Source organism: Camelus ferus, chromosome 11 (assembly GCF_009834535.1).
Source record: "Camelus ferus isolate YT-003-E chromosome 11, BCGSAC_Cfer_1.0, whole genome shotgun sequence".
NCBI lineage: Eukaryota > Metazoa > Chordata > Mammalia > Artiodactyla > Camelidae > Camelus > Camelus ferus.
The window spans coordinates 34,264,532-34,284,756 of NC_045706.1; the positions used below are offsets into that span (position 1 = coordinate 34,264,532).

At 38.2% G+C, this 20,225-nt stretch overlaps 1 protein-coding gene across 7 annotated transcripts; it reads right to left on the minus strand.

Annotated features, from left to right (window-relative positions):
* Window positions 1–8: 8 nt before the first annotated feature.
* Window positions 9–19,115, minus strand: LIPN (lipase family member N). Of its 7 annotated transcripts, none has more exons than XM_032491375.1 (11): window positions 18,721–19,115; window positions 16,397–16,457; window positions 15,046–15,161; window positions 14,305–14,422; window positions 11,829–12,027; window positions 10,092–10,201; window positions 7,513–7,649; window positions 5,581–5,727; window positions 4,095–4,166; window positions 3,501–3,572; window positions 9–2,051 (listed from the first exon to the last, which is right to left on the minus strand). In XM_032491375.1, exons 3-11 carry the CDS (start codon window positions 15,151–15,153, stop codon window positions 1,818–1,820), a joined length of 1,197 nt encoding a protein of 398 aa, XP_032347266.1. In that variant the 5' UTR covers window positions 15,154–15,161; window positions 16,397–16,457; window positions 18,721–19,115; the 3' UTR covers window positions 9–1,817. The 7 variants fall into 7 exon arrangements, with proteins under 7 accessions (XP_032347266.1, XP_032347267.1, XP_006188060.1 ...); XM_032491376.1 differs by lacking the exon at window positions 18,721–19,115 and adding an exon at window positions 16,574–16,620; XM_006187998.2 differs by lacking the exon at window positions 18,721–19,115 and having other exon boundaries at window positions 16,397–16,565.
* Between the last annotated feature and the right edge of the window lie 1,110 nt (window positions 19,116–20,225).

The window sequence follows — 20,225 nt, forward strand, 5'->3', positions numbered from 1 at the left end:
GCCACTGAGTTGTTCACGATTGTTTATTACACAGCATTGTCATAGCAGGAGTCAAATAAGACACATTTGCAGGGGCTTGCTTAACCTCCAATTAACTAGATTCCTATATTAACCAATGTCCTCTTTCCTCTCTGTAAACATATTAGCTGATGTCTAATGCCTCTTAAACGTCCATAACTAGTAGCCATATCCTTCTACTCCTTCCAGCTAAATCATGTGCTTACTAAGAATTAGATATTTGTTCTTAGAGTTAGCTATTCCTGTTCTATTTGTTGTATCAATTAAATTATTGAATTTTGATTAATTTATTTAAATGTGGCTAAAAAAGAATGTATTACCTGTATGAAAACTACCTTGTAATCTTTGAAGGAGCTCAATAAAAGTCATGAAAAACTGTAGTAAAATTAGTCTGATCTTGATAAATAAATATTATAAAAATATAAAAGGACTTGCACTTAAAATTGCTTCCCAAGTTTTTAAATTGTCATCCCTTTTAAAGACACTAAAACTAAAAGTTAAAAATGATCAATTATGGATTCTTTAATGAGGAATAATTATGTGGTGTTCAATACCCAAAGACCTTGGTCCTATACGCAAATATTCCTGAGCTGACTTATATTTACCTGTTTTAAATTAACCAGTTGAAGGTATGTATGTGTATTCTTTATTTATGATTCCTTGAGGATCATAACAGTTTCCCATTAATTACATCTTCATAGAAGGTAAAGGACTTTTCCAAGTTCACATCATGCAGGAATGTGGATGTGACACTAAAACTTCATGCTACTCTTGGAACTCTATAATAAATCCTAGAGTCAATGTCTAGTCATTTAGTGACTGAAATAGAGCAAGACTTTGGAAATTGCTCGTGCCTCTCTCGCTGGTTCTAAAAGTAGGTTTTCTGGAAGCTGCTTTAAATGTTACAGGGTACAAATGCGGTAACGTAAATTCCACTTTGATAATGAAGACATAATGGCTGTTTAGTTTATCTTCAGAGCAAAACAGGCGAAGAATGTTCTTCCGCGTGTTATGGCTGAAGACTGCTGCTGACTGTCAAGCTCTAGTACACTACTTTCAGAAAGCTTTATTAATTTAACCTTCATTTAAAGGCAGTGACCTATTGTGAATAATTTTAATAACTAGAAATTGAGCTTATCCTAGTCATTTCCAATTTTGCCTTTTTTTCTTCCTTAGCTTGAAATAGTAAAACAAACTCCTGGAATGCTTAAATTTGGTTAGTTTTCCATTCTGCTATCTTTTTTCATGCTTGGAGTGGGCTTATTTCCTGGCTTGTTTATAGATGACTGTATGACTACTGCTGTAATTGTGATTTCAAGAAAGCCACCAGATGCCAGCCACCAGAAATACATACCCAAACGGCTGCCTTGACGAGGCCTTTCTCGCGAAGTCAGCACTCCTATGCTTACATTCAATCCTTTGAAAAAGGGGATGAGGAGAGGGTATCCTTTGTATGAAGCCACTGTATATATTTGAAATAGGAAAGAGAAAGTCCTCTTTTAACCCCTCTCCCAAGAGTACAATTAGCAGGGAAGAGTTTACTAGGCCTTCTTATTTGAAAAAGAGGACCTAGCCCTGACTGCGGGGAAGAGATGCTGGGATTTCAGGTGTGGCCGTTTCACAGAGAAGGAGCAGCACAGTTGAAACAACTCCTAGCTGGGATGCTGTCATGAGGGAATGCCTTAGCGGCGGCAGCAGGTGAGGGATGCTGGAGGAGACCTCACTGCTGGTTAGTATTTTTCCCCAAGCCTCTTGTGGGCTTGGAAGCAACTTTTAACCGTGAAGTAGGTGCACTGCAGTCAGGGATACAACTTCAGCAGATCTATGATTTTACTGTACACCCGCTGAGCAGCATCGAGGCCCCAGATGAAATCAAAGTGGTTCCAATCCGGCAACAGGTCGAAGTAACGGAGATTCCTGATTTGGGGCAGTATCCAAGCCACATCCTTGGGTGTTACAAGGACATCGTTTCCACCAGCCCAAATAGCAGTAGGCACTTTCATGGCAGTCAGGTGATACAGTGGCGGACGACTCTAGGGAAGAGAGAGAGAGGGCATTCATGAGAGGAAGCTCCTCAGAGCAACAGCTGACTTCAAGTAAGTAGAGGCTGCAAAATGAATATTTACTATGATCACAGGAAGAACACACTTCAGGGAGTTTGAAGGAACAAGGCAAGACAGCTAAATAAATATTTGTCTACAAATAAACATCTGTAGATAAATGCTATACAACATTCTCCAAATACAATGGAAGTGAAGACAAAGAAGAAATTATTTTCAACGAGGGCTTCATACAATGTGTTCATTAGAAAATAATGAAAGAAAACAGAAGTGTGTAAAATCCCATATGAGAGCTTCCCTCACTCTTTCGTGTCCATCCACTTCACTTTTCCTTTTCCCTCTCTTTGAAAGTTATCACTTTAACATTTGTTGTTTATTTTTTTGATTTTTTCCTAAGCATTTGCAAATATATGCATTTGTGGATATACATTGTCTGAGGAATTGGAGAAAACTTTTGCTGTTAATAAAAAGTTTCTATATCTTGATTGTGGTGTGGCCATATGAATGAAAATATTTGTCAAAACTCATCAAGTTGTCAGTCAGTGAATTTTATTGTATGCAATCACGTCTTAATCAAGCTGATTAAAAAAATAATAAAAATATACATAGCCCTCATTGCTGTTGTAAGGGCTACTAGAATCATGTCTCTAACAATGTCAACCCATTGATGAAAAGTTGACTGGTCTGACTGACTGATTTAATGTCCAGAAACAACTTGATCCATGTTTGCACTAATAGCCTTAAATACATCAGTCTGAGAAAACATTCTAATGAAAATTTTAATGTGTTCAGTTCATTTTGAGAAGCCCAGCCCCTGACTTAGAGAAAAGAATTGGTGGCAACAGGATTGATTAAAAGTACAGGAGGGCTAAATGAGTGTAAATTTTGGTGTGTAAAGTTAGAGGAAAAAAGATGCCTTGAGATTCAACTCTTCATGGGTGGATAGTACTCAACTTTTATGTGAAATCCTTATTCTGCTTTTGGTATCAAGAAGCATGTATTCATTTACTCTGCAGATTTTTATAAAACAATTTTCATTATTATGCAGCCATTAAAAATTATGCTTAAAAAAACCCTCAGGAAGATCGGTTATGTTTTGCTATGACCATGAATTAAAAAAGCAAGATGGAAAGTTCTAGAAAAGCAGTCATGCTGAGAATTGGAATAAATGCAACAAAATATTGATGCATCTAGTTATCTCTGGATAGAGGGATTATAAACAATTTAATTTCCTTAGTATGTGCTTCTTTTATTTCTTGACTTTCTGAAATGAATATATATTAAAATTAGACTTTTTTTTTTAAAGCTCTATCTACCAGTATGAATGCCATCAATTGCCAGGTAGGATTTTTTTCACTCTCAAATAATTTATCATTATCCTTTTTCAAAAGCATCCTTCTGGGGCCATTGTGAGTAGCTCACCTGATTGTAGTGATGCATGTTCTCAGCTTCACTTCCCCAGTCATAAGCTCTGAATTCATCAGATCGGTAAAGCTGAATTAAATGTTTTATAGAAAAATAACACTCAGAGTAAGAATCACAATTGTTAGCAGCTAATCTTAGAAAAACTCTGTGTATTTGGAAGAAAATAAGGCTTTTGGATCACCAGAAGGATATAAATACATTTATACAAGTACGAAAAACAAAGTCAACAGAAAGGGAAGCAATGATCTCCTTGGTTTGAAGGGAAAAAACCAAGACTCATTAGGGAGAAGATGAATCTCAGGTATTTCCCTCTCTGGGGAAGGCTCAGGTCTCCTGAGCCTTTCCCAGTTTACCTTTTGCTTCAGTTCAGGGCCTATTTTACAAGCTCTGATTTCAGACAGTGTTCATTTATGTCACCTACTTGGTCTGCACCACACCTTGTCCTTTCTCTTAAAATCCAGGGAAATCAAATCATAAAGATGGTGACAAGGTCAAGATGGAAGCCAGCTGCCAAGCTTCTTAGAATAGGTGTGCTAACTCTGTCCTTTCATGTAGAAGGACTGGAATGGTTTTCCATGACAAAAACTCTACCTGTTTTATGTGCAGGATGTTCTGTACTGATGATCCTGTGGGAGCATGGGACAAATACACATCCATTCGGCTCTGAAGGAAAACAAAACACACGTTACAGCGATAACCACCTAGTGCAAAAATGATGCCTTTGAGAAGCAGAGAACAGTTATGCTAAGAATTGGTAAACAAATACTGAGGTTTTGAAAATGACATGGCGAAATCATCTAGATATCATGAGTTCATGTCAGACACTTCAATGTGAGTGAATCACAGGCTGACTGGTGGCACAGGCTGCTTGCCAGCAAACTTGTGTCAGCTCTGAAGTTAAGGGACAATTTGCTTATTTTGAAGTAGAAGAAGCAACAATGGACATCATGGGAGCAAAGCAACCAAAAAAGGTGCTCTGTGCAAGTCAGAAGGGTGGCGTGTGTATGTACACAATGTGCACCATCCCAGATCAGTAGATCAGAAATCCTAGAGTTCAGGACCTAACTTTGTTAATGAAAAGCTTTGTGACTTTGAGCAAATTCTTTAACATCTCAGAGTTTCTGTATTTTTATCTATTAAAAGGACATACTAAAAACCATACTCCCAATTTGCTGAGCTCTTGTAAGAATAAAATAAAATAATGCAAAAGAAAAGCTAAAACCAATCACTTTCATATGCGTGGTACTTCAATCTCTGTAAACATCATAGAGATGAAAATTATAGAGATATAATACTAACAATAATTCTATGTCTTAGAATGTAATAGAACTAATCAAAGAAACTATTAAAAATCTTTACTTTTGAATAAACAGGATTTGAGCAATTGTTCCTCAAGGTTTTCAATTTAGCCTCTTAAAGAATAGGGGTGGGTGGGCTGGTGGAAAAAAGCTATTTGGGGACCAGCTTCACTGTAACGGTATCATTGGCTGCCATTCAGAATATGACAGGGGTGACTATTCAACCACACTGATCTGCACGTGTGAACTCCTACTCCTTGAATTCTCAAAAACAGGAAACAAAGAGTTGATGAAACAAGACTTCTGTTTCTTCATAGGAAAGGGATTATCTCTCCATTCCATTGTCTTGCTTTTTTTCCGAGTTAAGTGATGAGTTTTATTTGAGGCTAAAGTCACCCAACAGGTGAATGTACATTTGGAATAAATTTAATGCTTGTATGCACTTCTCTTCTTTTCTAGGATTTTTGTTAATGCACTGTATTGTAAAATCCAGTTGACTGTGGTAAGTGGTGGCTGACTGTGAACTTGTGAAACCACTATTGTAGAATACCCATTTTCCTAAATTTGACCAGGGATGCAAGGATGAAGCTGCATATTTCTTTCCCAAGTCTTGACATTCATAGTCCATTGGATACCTAATCTTCTATGCATAGCAAATCTCCACCTTTAAGGGTTTAGATGAACATATTAATTTATGCAGTGTAACAGATACATCTATACGAATCATAGGAAAGCTAGAATTTTTAAAAGCATTAAAAGGTCCCATAGTCTATACATACCATATTCATATTTTTCTTGTTGAATCCAGCCCATAAGGACATAATTTCACTACATATCACCCATAATATTTTATTGTTGCAGATTTTGATAGAAGGTGACTTCCCTGTATTATCTTCTAAAAGGATACCTTTGGTACCAAAAAACCTCTGCAAAAATTTAAAAAAAAATTATCCTTTCAAGAATCATTTTCAGACTTCTTGACATTCCATTCATCCCAGGAATGAGGATTCTTGGGGGTCTATTTGTATTTGTATATTTATTTGTTGCTCTGGTCAAGGAGACCAAGTCATTTAGGAAAAGTAACTATTTATGAATCCATCTTCATGCAAGGAAGATCATCAGACATAATTTCCAAGGAGATTGCAGTAAGAACTCTCAACCCCAAATTAGCTAATTTCTCCACGGTGAAGCTCCCTTGTATTTTGTCCAATCAGTGATTGCCTGTATTTCTCATTAATTGGCAAGAAAGGTAGAACAGTTTCTCCTTAAGGTCAAATACTGCCTTGAATGGAAAGGAAAAGCAGGGTTTTTCCCCTGCTACCCATGTTCACATCACCTTTCCAGCAGTGTTCCAGATTAGCCAGCTTTTATGCTGAAAAGTAGAAGATGGTGCATCGAAGGAAGGGTGCCACTGGACAAAAAAAAAATTGACCTCATGGGAGGCAGCATGGTTAAAACTTCTATGTTTGGAAAGCAAGTTTGAATGGGGCTCTCTGATGGAGGAAGAGCACTTCTGGGGGTGACAGATACTATGAAATGTTGGGTGGGCCAGAGAATGAGATGTAAAATGGCAGGAAATTTGACATTAAGGGATATAAAACTGAGAAAAGCCAGGGACAATATTTGCCTCAGACCTGACCTGTTTAGGCAAAGCAATACACATTCAAAACTGTATATTTAGAGATAGATGTGTCTATCTCTGAACTTAATTTAACTAATTTGTCTGCCCGATTCTGCCCAAATGTAAAAAATATCCAAAACTAACTGATATCATCACACTTTGAAATAGAACCATCAATCACGCAAAAGGGAAGTTCCATCACTTTAACTTACAGTAAACAATACAGTAAAACTACCATCACATCAATCATTTGGCCTCATGAATACTCTTCCTTGTGTTAGCTCATAAATCCTTTTTTTTTCCATTCCCACCTCTCCACCTCAGGCTAGGACCTCATCTTATATATGAGTTACTGTGAGACCCTAATTGGTCTCCTGGTCTTCATTCTGGACCAAATTTATTTTATTCTTCACCCCCAAATTTAAGGGGCAACCTTGGTAAAATACTATGTTCTTTGTGGCAATGACCTTTTTAGAGAAATAAAAAGCAAACAGAAAAAAACTTTTGATGACTAATATCCCAAATTCACGACTCACCATTGTACTACTTTTCCAACACTTGGAAGATAACCAGTAAGTATTTGAATGAATAATTGAGCTGTAAGACATTTAGGCTTTGGAGTCTTAGCTTGAGTTAGTTAGAGTAAGCTCCCACATAGGAAGGGGCATGTTCTTCAGGCTTATCTAACATCGAAGTCAGGGACATCAGTGATCACATGTAACTTGAAAAATGTCTTCCATTTGGGCACTGTGAATTCGTTAACATGTCCAGTGGAATAAGAATGGAAGAAGAAAACTTGCGAGTCGACCTTAACCCGACATAGCACTCAGCTTGGCTAGAAATTCTGACTGATACCCAGGTCTGTTAATGACTGAGTATCGGGAACTGTACCGGGACTTGTAGACCCTGTGGCATGGAAAACACACACAGGGACACACCCACATCCAAGCACATGATCCCGGAGTCTGGTTTTTAAAGATTTCATCTAAAAGTCCTACTTTTACTTTATAATAGATTTAAAAACAGTAAGGATCTATCAATCATCCAAAAGGAGATCCTCATATACATTTTGGCAAAAGGAAGGGCCTACCTTGATTGCGGAATTTGGAAGTAGGAAAGCACTGGTGAAAATGCCTGTGGGATATCTGAATGAGTACACAGGACCCAGGGCAAAATTCATTTTGATTCTTTGTGCCAGTTCAGGCATCGTGGCAAAGGCTACAAACCCTGAGAGAACAGGAGACAAGAAAATCTTGTGAAAGTTAGAAATACTTAGGTGCTGTTCCTATTGATCAAAGTGGGCTCTGCTTTGTCATTTTTACCCTTCTACTGCAATGATCTTGGGGATGAACTGGGAAATTCTTCTGAGTGATTCTGCAAAGATAACCTGCCTTCAGTCCTCTCTGCTCTCAAGTCTCCATTTTTCTCTTATTCTGGAAAATTTAACTTGGTTGGGGAAAGTGAGGGATAAGTTGCTGCCACACAAACCAGGGACACCGTCACTTCCCAAGCTTGGGGGAAGTGTTGGCAATGGCATCTCTTTACCCCCAACTCTGAGATGCCAGAATGAGTCATAGAGCCTCAAGAAGTAAATAATCAGTTCAAGGAAGTGAATCAATCAGCTCTTTCTGCAGTATCATCTAGTAACTCCATAGTTTTTCTTTCTCACAAGGGAACGAGATTTCATGGCTTCCAGTGCTTCAGTGGATATTAGTAAACCTCCATAATCTTCCCTGCTTCCAAAAGGGGAGGGGCTTTCCCTCGGTCCACCATGGTCCCAGGAAGGACCAGGTGTCTCCATGTGCTCTGATCTTTCAGTAATAGCACTGCACTCATCTCTAGCACTAGAGGTGATCAGCCTCACACAGGAAAGGCTATGTGGAGGGTCTATGTGTTTTGGTTTCCAGAAGTGCCTTCCTGGGCCCCCTCCACTCTGTGTGTGTGTGTGTGTGTGTGTGTGTGTGTGTGTGTGTGTGTGTAGCTGTAGCACAGGCATTGTTTTCTGAATATTTTGTTGAAATATTGAAACTGTCTTAGCCAGAAAAAGAACTGATTTTGTATCAAATTGGCTGAGTAGTTGATACAAAGACTGAACCAGGCAGAATAGTTTTCCCTGGAAGATGTCTAGAAGTATGTCAGGGTGAGGTTTTTGGTCACACTGACTGGGGTGGCCTCTTGTTATTTAGTGGGTTTGGGCCTGGCTTGCTCAATGTCCTACAAAGAGCGAGTCCTTCCCACGTAAAATTTTCTCTGCTCAAAATGCAAATAGTGCTCACTGAAAAATGCCCTAAATGCAACGCAGAGCCCTGGTGATAGAATTTACTGTCTTCTTTGCCAATCAGATATAAGAGCATATCTAAGTCCTACCTACTTTTCTGGGCCCCACTCAAGCCATCCGTCTCCACAGAGTCTCTCCACCGTGCCCAAGCATCCCACTGGCCAAGTCCGAATGACCTGGTTTGAATCTGTGTGTTAAGAGACCTGGAATGATCCACTTAATTTCTTGGAACTTCTGTTTCCTCTTCTATGAGATAGAAATAATACTCGTAGGATTGTCCTGAAGCTTATAGAGAGATACTGTAAGAAAGGTCCTAAACAAAGGGCCCTCTACGTAGTAAACGTTCCTAGGTGTTAGCTATTACAGTATAATCATTTTCCTGTTGGTGGTAGTTTCTTGGGGGAAGTGGGGTCTTCTTATTAGGTCTTTGATACTCTTTTAGTATGTTAGCTGAGATGCTCACTGCCTATTCTAGACTCGTAGGCTAGCTATCAATATAAAGCGCTGATAAATGCCGTGTTTGCTCCTAATGATAATGAGATACTGTAATAATGGCTACTGTGAGAGGAGGCTACTGCAAGAATTTTTATTTTCTCTTGCCCAGTTGCAACCCAAATGAAATACTGCATTTTCACATAACCCAATCTCTTAAAATTGAAAACTTTGGTGGAAGATTACTAACAAATTTATATTTTTAATAGTATGGGTTCTTTTAAGTTTTTATTTGGAGCTAGATTATTGATTTCTTTTTAAGAAACCTAGAAAGCGATTAAGAAGTACATATTCAAAGTACATTTCTTGGACTTTTAAAAAATGTTCTGCATCATGCTTACATTTCATGGCTACCATAAATATTAAATCATAAATTAAATGGATAAGCAGCCTGGTTGATTTATTACAGTAAACTTTTGTATTCCGATTCACAAACAAAGTGTGACTATGTCTTTTCAATTTGTTCAAATATGAGTATAAACCCCACTTTTGTATTTTTTAAAACCCCATGTGGGTGATGAGGAAGGTATGACTTGATGTATATTTAATATTCTTCCAGGATATTCCATGACATTTGGCTTTAGTTTTGCAGCTCGGAGGACATCCAGAGACTTACCCTTTGGAAATACTTCTTTGGATTTGGGGCACGTGTTATACCTGGGAAATTACATCACCATTACAAATGTGCTGCTGTGACCAGAAATGGAGAAAGATTTGTCCTACATACTCACAGTCTCCAGAATTCAGGTTCACAGCCACTTGGGGCACTAGGGTTATGTGCCCAGCATAGGACAGAGAGGTAAGAACCCTGTTAATGTAAAACAGTTACTCTGTCCCATTTTAAAGGTGAACTCTTGATGCCTCTGACCTTTGTAACATGTTGACCCTTGGAGACTTACCTATTGTAGTGCCAAGTGAATGTCCAATGAAATACAACTTCTCCTGACCAGTTTTATTTACAATGAAGTCTATTATTCCTGGGAGATCATATTTGGCCATTTCATCAAAGCTGCAAAATAAAACAGAGCCTTATAGATACTTCCAACTAAGTTCAAAATTCAGAACACCTGCTCACTTGTTTTTTACACACAAAATTCTGTGCTGTCCACTTCCTTGGTTTACATTCCATTATTTATCCAGTCACACGTAGGTTATTGCAGCTTTGATTTGCTGCATTTATACGTGTTACTTTCTTATAACAGGAATGGTTTCAAGACTTGTGTGTACTATGCCATTTGAAGTTCAGTCTTGTCATCCCTCCTCTTCATTCCCCTCCCTTTTATTTCTTTTGCTGCCCTTTCCCCACTTGGTTTGCATGCCTCTACTTCAGGCCCCCCCAGGGAACTTCAAGACTTTAGGGTCACTTAATACCCAGCTTTGGAAACAGAATGGGTTGTAAATAGTGATGCTACCATGTACTAGCTGAGTGACTTAAGTCCTCTGAGCTTAAGTTTCCTCATCTGTGAAATGGACGTAATAGGGCTGTATAGCAGGTCTGCTTGTAGTAAAGGAATTGCATAGTAGTAAAGGAACGACTCTGGCTGCTGTTAGGCACTCAACTCAATCAGATGTTGCTATTATTAACATTTCTGTCCATATAGAGATAAATTCAATATATACCAAAATCCTACAGTACCAGTTCGGCCAGCATTAATGCAAGAGAATAAAAATGACCTAAATAACATAGTTGGGTGAGGTACCCCATGAGCCAGAGGCCTGTTTATTAAAGAATACGAGAGGAAATTGAGATTGGTACTTCCAAGCATAAGAGAATGGTCGTGATGCCTTACAGTAAATGAGCGCCAAGCTCTCAGCAAAGGACTGATGACACAAAATATTTCCTGATGCTTGCCCCTGGCCAAAGTTCTGACCGTAACACTTTAGTCTATTCTTCCTTTCCTCTCAAGTCAGTAGGAACTGACTATTTCATTAATACGGTTCTGTTCTACAGCAGGCTTGCAAACCAACCAGGAGCTTCAGTGTGAGAAAGGATGTCTACTGCAGGCATCAGCCTGTCCTCAGGTGACAGCAGGAAACACTTTCACAAAAAGAAGCGGTCAGCATATCAAAAGATTTTTTTCTAATGCCCCTTAAAGAGGTTTTAAAGATCTCACGTTAGAGTTTTCATGGAAAATGGTAGTCTATGCATTCTCAACCACAGTTTCTCTTGGTAAAATGTAGTACTGATACACATAATCTTTGCAAAACTGGTTGGCTGTCCAAGAGGAAAAACTTATAAGAGCATCACTAGGATGAATATGAGCTTCCCGAGGGTGGAGACTTTTCACAATTGAAGGGCCTAGAACAGTGCATAGACTAGGCACCTAATAAACATTGGTTGAATGAGTGCCTACAGTGGTCACAGGAATTTCCTAAGCTGTCCCTTGGGACAGACTTTAAAGTATAGTATTGGATAAAATTGTATGTTAAAATGATCGTGTTGAAATGATACAATTTGCTTGTGGGAGAATCAGTGAAAATCAAAGCTTCTCGCTATTTATCTCCTTTGAGATGTTAGAAACTACAAAGGAGCTGTGTGACTTCAGGTATCATACATTATTAACACCATCCACACCATCATATTTAAAGGACTTTTCCTCAAACTACCTTCATGATCTCTCTTAGATACAATTTACCTAAAGGCCCAGAATTCCTCTTCGGTCACTGAGAGTGTTGTGTGTCTCCTGGACCAAGTGTTCCCCCGACTGTTTCCCATCCAGACATCATAACCTGCATCTGCTAGAAGGAATCCAAGGCTGCCATTGGCATAATTCTCCAGCCAGGTAGCACTGTCTGCGAACAGGGCATGCTGCATGTACACAACGGGCCGGGCACCTGGAGGGAGGGAAGAAGAGGGAGAGAGAGAAATTTATAATAAATAGAGCATCTCAGGAACGTGATAGACACACACACACACACACACACACAAACACACACACACACACACACACACACACACACTCCATAAAAGTAAAAACCAAAAACAGCTGGCTGATTGACATGCATGGATTTACTTAATTCTTACAATAACCCTACAGAGTAGCTCTGGCTTTGAGGATTCTCATTCTATAAACGTGGAGCCTTGAGGTAGTTAAGCAGCTTTCCCAAGGGGTAATCCGGCTTACAAGGTACAAAGCCAGGACTCAAGCCAGGTTCCGTTTCATGCCAAAGCATGTGCTCGTAACAGCTCCACACTAGGGATCCACACTTCCGTATCTCCTGGGCTTGGCTCACCAAGACACGAAAGTGGTCGTGTTTGACGGAGTCTTAGGGCTCTTTCAGGAGGAAGGGGAGGTGAGCGTAAAGGGACAAGGATTAGTTCCTCACCAAGTTTCCAATCAAACCCCCAGCTTCTTCCCACTGAAGACATTTCAAAGCTATAATAGTAAAATCAGCTTCACATCCCCCTGCCGACTTTCACATTTCTGAGGGAGAGAGTGTTCAGGGAGATGAGGAGAACCAGGATGGAAGATTCTGTAATTCAATAAGTAAGAGCACAGGGTCTGCGGTCAGGTGGCCTGGGTTTGAATTCTGCTTCTGTCACTTGCTATTTCTGTGACTTCAAGCCTATACATAACCTGTTTTACCTCAGCTTCATCATCTGTAAAAGATTAACTATTAATAGTAACAACCTCATAGGGTTGCTGGAAGGTTAAACTGATTTAGTTCATGTAAAGCATTTAGAAAGTACAATTAATAAATGGCTTTTAATTCCAGATCTTCCCCAAATCCACCCTCTTTTAAGCAAAGCCTTTCCTGTAAAAATGTTCTCCTTTTATATTTCACCCCCATCTCCACCACTATGTCTGGTATCACCAGATTTAGCAACAAAACCAAACCAAACCAAAAAAAAAACCAACCAAAACCCCCCCCCAAAACCCCAAAACAAATACACCAAAAAAGCAAAGATAAACAGAAAGATCCAAAGGATGCCCTTTGTTTTCTCAAAATTTTTTAATTAAATTTAATTTTTTGATTGAAGTATAGTCAGTTTTCAATGTGTCAATTATTTATACAATGGTCTATTACTTTTGGATTTCAGATTAATGAAGAACTTTTCCGTATATCTTAAAGTGAGGCTTATGTGAAAAACTTACCTGCTATTTATCTGAAATTCAACTTTAACTGGCCATCTCATATTTTATCTGGTAACTCTACCCATGCCCCACTCCCATTTCTCATTGCAAAACTCCTGCATTCTTTTTTTTTTTTTTTAATAAGAACACTTCTTTTAATTATTATTAACTTTTATTTTTGGCTGGGGGAGGTAATTAGGTTTATTTATATTTAGATGAGGTACTGGGCATGTACTCTACTACTTGAGCCATACCCTCCCTCTCAGAACACCTGACTTCTTAAAGAGAATGTCGAACATGACTTTAGCTGCTTCTGAACGTGGATGGCAGGAGAGATGCTGCAGAGTGATCGTGGTAAATGATTTGCCCCTGAACTTTGACAGGTATTTTACTTACTCTTCTCCCCACTCCTCAAAGCATTTGCAGTTATATTTCCCCTTTTAAAGAGTATAATTCCTCTGCTTTTGCATGGCTGGTTCCTCATTCTAGAAAGAAGCCTTAGTCACCCCATGCTCTTTCATTATACAAACTGTCTGTCCCTAAGGTCAAAGCATATGTGAATGTTTAAACTTTCTTTCCCAGAAAAAGTTTCAGAAATGCCACTGTCATTTGATTTTTTTATCCACTGTCTATTGATCCTAGTGCTGGCAGGAGAGACTTCTGAGATGACCCACAGCCTACTTCATCCAACCCAGCCAATCTCTTTCCAACACTGAGGAAATCCACTTTCCTGGAATACAGCAATTTTCCACATGAGAAATCAGTAATGAGTTGACAACATGTAGGCTCCACCTTTGCATTTCCGTCTTAATAAGCAAGCCTGGTTGCCGTCAGCGAGATCAGTCTTGCCCTTTGTATTTTCAGGTACTTGCCTGCCTTCAGAGAATTGGAAAAGAGTGAGTCTCCCTGTTAACCATTTAAAGACTAATCCAAAATTCAAAGCAACTTTGGTAAATCAGCCACTGTCTGAATAAATAGGCAGCACTTAATTTTAGCCATCTGCAGCTCTCCTTTGCAGGAGAGACACATCTCGTACCTGTGCTCCCAGAGTCTCTTCGCCCGCGGGGGATTCTGTTGACGCTGAGTATGTACCCGTCTTGAGTGGTGACTTCGTACTCCTCACTGGGGTAGCCGTTATAGGTGATGATTTCACTCTGCCCAGTGAAGACATAAGCATTAACCAAACATCTTCTCTAAGGGTTATCAAAAGGGACTAGAACAAAATAACTAGTGTGTGCTTATTGGAGTAAATTATCTGAAATCTGTAGCCCCAGGTAACAATAAAATTAATTTACTACATAAAGTCATGATTTAAAAAAAAATGCAGACCATTAGAAAATGTCTGCTATTGGTAAAATTTTGATGAGTGGAGACAATATTAAGCATTGGTGAATTCTTCTGACAAAACTGTATTTTCAAATCAATTGTCTTTTGAGACCCCCTCTTGGTTGAAAGGTAAAACCATAGTCCAGTAGAGGGCAGTCATACCCATATACCATCCAGAGGGCTTAAAACAGAAATTCTTAATATTCTTAAGAACAGAAATTCAAAGGAAGAGGTTCATCTATAAAAAATACAATTCTGCTTTATATTACGAGAAAGTATTATTCAGCCCAAAGTGAAGATCTACCTAGCTTGACTCTTGCAGAAATGTTAAAAATCACCTATATTTTATCTGTTTTCTTATTAGAGATTTTCTGCTATAACAGGAACTTTAATATCTCACAACCCATTCATCTGCTTTATTTGATGTTCTTTGGAATTTTCCATAACTTACGATATTCATCCACACTTCAGGATTTGCTTCTTTTTCCAAATTAAAGAATCCACCAGCATTTAAAGTTCCACAAATCAAGTAGCTTGTTGTTAAAAACAGCCACATCATGGGAACGCCTGACATAAAACATTTAATAATCACAGATTAATTATATACGTCAAAGTTATTAATTAAATGAAAATAGTTTCCTGATGAAAACTTGACTAACATCCTGAGCAAGCTGAGCCAGCATGGAAGGGAGGAAATACAGTGAGCTAACTCCAATCACTAAGGATCTATTTTTTTCACATAGAAACTGCCCTGACATAGTCCAGTTCTAAAAATGAAATGAATTTAATCTAGCACAGAGGCTTATTTTATGTCTTATTTTAATTCTAGTTTTTTGATTATTTTTAAGTCTTTGCTCATCTGTCGGTTGCCAGAATACCTAAAGATTCAGAGAGCAAGTTTCCATACAATGGCAAAACTGAAAGGGTATTTATCCTCTAGTTTCGCCCAGCCTCCCACAAAACAAAAGCAATGAACAATGAAGCTTCAACCAGCCAAGCTCATGATCAGTTTCTAATGATGTGATTATTTTTCACCCAAAGGCAGATATTGCACATTTAAGTGTGCAATGTCTCTTCTTTAACACAGCTTAAAAGCATGTCTCTTCAAAGCAGGTCAACATCGTCGCAGTGTTGAGGACTCATCATAGGAGAGCCCAGGTTTGAAGTCCAGCCTCCCTCACCGTGAACAAGCTTTCTGACCTTGGGCAAGTTATTTAGTCCCTTTGTCTCTTGGTTTTCTTGCTGGTAACATTAGGCCAATGTAACCTGCTTTCTAGAGCTACAGGGAGAATTAAGCGGAGTATCAAGGGCTAAGCACAGTATAAGTTCTTCCACTATTTTTTCTTAATCTGAGAGTGAACAAGAGAGTAATATCAGTAATAACAAATTAATGACAGACTTTTAGAAATTCAGCACTTACTTTTGAACTTAAATAGCTTTTCATACCATTTGCTATCTGGCTGAAGACGATTTTACATCTGTAAAGGTCATATAATTTAAAACATTTTTAAAACTAATAATAGCTCTACTGTCTATCGAGGGCTTAGACTGTGCCAGGCATTGTTCTAAATGCTTCCCGTGTGTTATTTAAACCTCAGAGAAGTACCGTGAAGTAGCTACCATTAGTATCCTCATTTGTCTAAGAAATTAACAAAGGCTCAGAGAGTTTGAAGATCTGCCCAAGGCTACAGAGTCAGCAGGTGACAGAACAAGGCAGAAACACAGGCAGCCTCAGTGCAGAGCCTTCATACCTGACTACCACTCCCAGCCTGCCTCCCGCTCATGGTAAACCTTGATCTTACCTGGTCAGGTGAGCTTCCTCTGCTCCTGAGGGCTCCTTATGGATTAGGAACTTCTGAACTTCTGCATATGACAAAATGAAGAATAAGATACGGATGCAGTTAGAGGCTAGAGACATGAGAGACGGGAAGCCCATGGAAATAAAGACACCCTGGACTGTGACACACAGACCCACACACCCAGGGCGTCTTCCCGACACTCCAAATGCCACGGTGTGCTTAGAGGTTGGGCAACAGTGGTCTACATGATGCCAAATAACCAGTTTGACTGAATCCTCCATGTTTTCACTGAGTGTCTGTCACTGCTGGGAGGGTTCAGCAACATTTTCAAAGCAGTGAATCAAATGAGGAAGTAGAATGTACTTAGGATTTGAATAGACAAAATCAGAGACAGTAATATTTACCTTCTCAACACCAGAGTTCACTATGAGGGTCAAATGAAACAATGCTTGTGAAAGTACTGATGAAAACCATATAATGTGCAGGGAAGTGATTGATGGTAACTCAGTTGAGAAGATGACGCCACCCTGACTCAATTTTGAGGCCAGAAAGAGCTTGGGACTAGCAATGTAACAAAGGAAACTAAACCCACAAGCCAAAGGGATTTGACCTGCTGTCAACTTTGGCATAGAGATCTGAGAAGAAGGAAGAAAACTTAGCTCTAAGCCCCACCTGAAACACTGGCTAATGGATGCGTAAGTGCCTCAGTCTTCTACCTCATTTTGTAGAACGTAGAGCCCAGGCAGTAACTGAATCTCTTTCACCTCCCAGCAGGAGGAAGGGTAAGTTGCTACCCAGCATGATACGGTAGATTCAGTTCTATTAATTTGGGCTCATTCTCAAGTTCTTTCAAAACTGAATGTATTCATATGTGTCCAGATCCTAAGAGCTGTTCCACTTGAGCCAATTAAACAACGTGGCATGAAAGGAAGCACTCAGGTTGTCAGAATAGGTGGAAAGATTATGTACCAGTCCATACTCATCCAGTCTTTGATGAAAAACTCAACCATGCTTTGCTTTGAATTACAGTGTAATGACAGAGGTGTGTGGACTTGCCTGGAATCTCCTATGTGTTATGTCTTTAAAAAGAATCTCTTCTAACAAAACTTCAGTGGACTCTGGGGAATTCTAGGAAGCACAATGTTAAGATTGTTAATGCTGATTTGTTGCAATGACTTCATGTGGAAATAGCATGAATATAATTAAAATTCTCAGGCATTTATGGATTATAGACTTGCTTAAATCTCAGAAGAATTTCTACACTATTGCCTTCTCATATTCTTAGTCAACTTTGAGATTTATTTGAATCATCTGGAGAATTCTTCCAATTCATTTGCTTGTACAGCTACAAAGCCATCTCAAGTAAGTGAAACTAATCTTTTCCAAATGTTTTCATCATTCTTCTTATATAAGCTTGCTATTTTAGTTAAGTATTCAATACATTGAAATGAATTAAAAATAAAACACATTGAAACTTCTTCCCTGACCCTGCGATACATAAAATGATAGCTCCTACTCTTTAGATGCTCAAATTTTCCCTGTTTTTTTTTCCCCCCACAAAACTAGATGATATTAGAGCTGCAAAGAAATCTTGAGCAAAATGTAGATTAAGGCACAACCTTTCAGAAGGTCTGTGGTATTCTGATATCTTGACCCAAAGATCATATCACAACCTGAGGAAACTGTGACTGGTGGCTCCCCATTCAATGACCAGGATGGCTGAAAATAGGCAGTTGAACATAAATCTTTGAACTTAGTGTCTTATTTGTGAAAATGATTATTATTTTCTTTCAAAGGTCTAACTCAAAATACATTTGCTATTACAATGTCTCTTTTTTTGTTTGTTTAATAGTTTGTTTCTCTCTCCCTAAAGACTGCTTTTTCTTAACATTTGACTTTGTATCAAAGGGGACATAATTTTCCGTTGAAAACAACTTTAAGTTGAAAAGAATAGGTCATAACCAGCAAAATAGAAACTAATGAGAAATTTGTGTAAAGAAATAATTTAAACCCTTATGCCTTTGAGACAGTTATTTTTTGCCCTGGACTAAAAGACTTTGCATGAACAGGAACATGGAATCTGTCACTTGTTTACTAGATAATTTATCTAATCCATTATACATCCTAAAATTCAAAAAAGGCTCAAGAGTGCCACAAGTGTGTGTGTGTGTGTGTGTGTGTGTGTGTGTGTGTAAAATGATAGATTAGCATACTTTGGCTTTAGAAAAGGCACTTTACACTTTACATTTTATTTCTTTACTTATAAAGCAAAGTTGTCAGTGCTAATGATACCTATAAGAAAGGATGCTGCTCTGGAGATTACCTACTGGAGTGGAGTGTGTTCTCATCAGTGTCGGTGTCAGTGAATCTCCATTTCAGCTCGGCTGTCCTACACCCATCGCCAAACACAGTATAGCTATGACAAAGAGGCAGAAGAGAGAAACGACAAACACAAAGTTTGAAATATTAAAGGTTTGTAAAAGAGGCCATAATAAGCTAATTCAACCCATGCCCATCCCAATCCAAAACACTCAAAGGAAAGATAATTTACATTTAAAGTGTAGTTATTACCAAAAGCCAAGGGTGCAGGAGGTTGGCTTTGATGACATCCAGGTCCTGGAGTGGCAGGATCAGGACTGAATTGGTGGCAAAGTTTAGAGCTTGTGAGAATGAGCAGGAAAGGTCAAACCATGAAATAGGAGGAAATTTCTACCACCCTCCAAGCAAGTTTAACTGCTCAGCTGCTTACTTAATACGCAGAATTTATGTATGATATGCGCTACAGCTCATTTTTAATTTGGATTTCTGTAGGAGGTATATTCAAGTGGAGGCTTTTTTTTTTTTAATTTAAACACAGAGACTACTTACCCAGAATTCAAATTGAATCTAGTTTTAGATGTATTTTCACCAATTTGTGTAGTTAAATAAATGATGACTGGCATATGCAAAGAGGTAACATTGGCTGTTTTGATATATGCTCCTGTTTCTTTCTTGAATTTTTATTTTGTTGAATTGCTGTTAAATCACCTCAAATCTTCCCAGCACTCCTGAAGATGGGTAGATGGCTTTTAATATCATGATGTCTTGACTTCCTAATCACCATCAACATCAAAAATATTTGCTGAGTGAATAAATGGATTAACTGATAAATCTAGAAGTCCAGAGCATGTTGCTTAGTTACTGAGAAGTAATGCTAATGTTATTATTAACAATATAGTGAATTTTTAATTGTTTATTGAGTATTTACTTTGTGTCAGGTGTTTCACTTTAATGTACTACCAGCTTGACTATAAATTCTGCTGGACCTTTTTCCTTTTAATTATGATTCAAAGGACATTTTTATTAACGTTACTATAGAGTAAATTTAATAGTAAATTTTATATGAGTTACATAATAAATTTTACAATAAATTCATAGAAAAAACAATCTTTTTGGTACTAATACACAATAAGTCCACTATTATTCATAAACTGCATGGCACACTAATATAATAAAAAATTGTTACTCAACAGTAGTTTTACTGCTATTCAGCCTCCAAATTATCCTTAAACTTGGTACCCAGTATGGCACAATCTGATGTCTTTTACATAATCTATATTCTCTCATTTCTCCATAATTACAAAAAAAATCTTATAACCTTATACATGAAGAATTATTCAAATTTTCTACATATAATGAGATTTCTTAAGAGATAATTACTTTTCCTCTTTTCTCTATACCAGTGCTGTCCAACAGAAATATAAAATGAACTGCATATTAAGGAATTTAAATTTCCATTATTACAGCTATACTCTTTTAAAGTGTAAAGAACAAGTAAAATCAGTTTTTATTT

What these genes read in the sequence shown, in the direction of transcription:
- LIPN (XM_032491375.1), bottom strand. Translation starts at nt 15,153, where the DNA reads ATGATGTGGCTGTTTTTAACAACAAGCTACTTGATTTGTGGAACTTTA. An exon ending in TTCCAAATTCCGCAATCAAG is followed by an intron (nt 5,728 to 7,512) that starts GTAGGCCCTTCC and finishes AAATTTTTGCAG; the next exon opens with AGGTTTTTTGGTACCAAAGG. An exon ending in ACATGCATCACTACAATCAG is followed by an intron (nt 2,052 to 3,500) that starts GTGAGCTACTCA and finishes TCTCTTCCCTAG; the next exon opens with AGTCGTCCGCCACTGTATCA.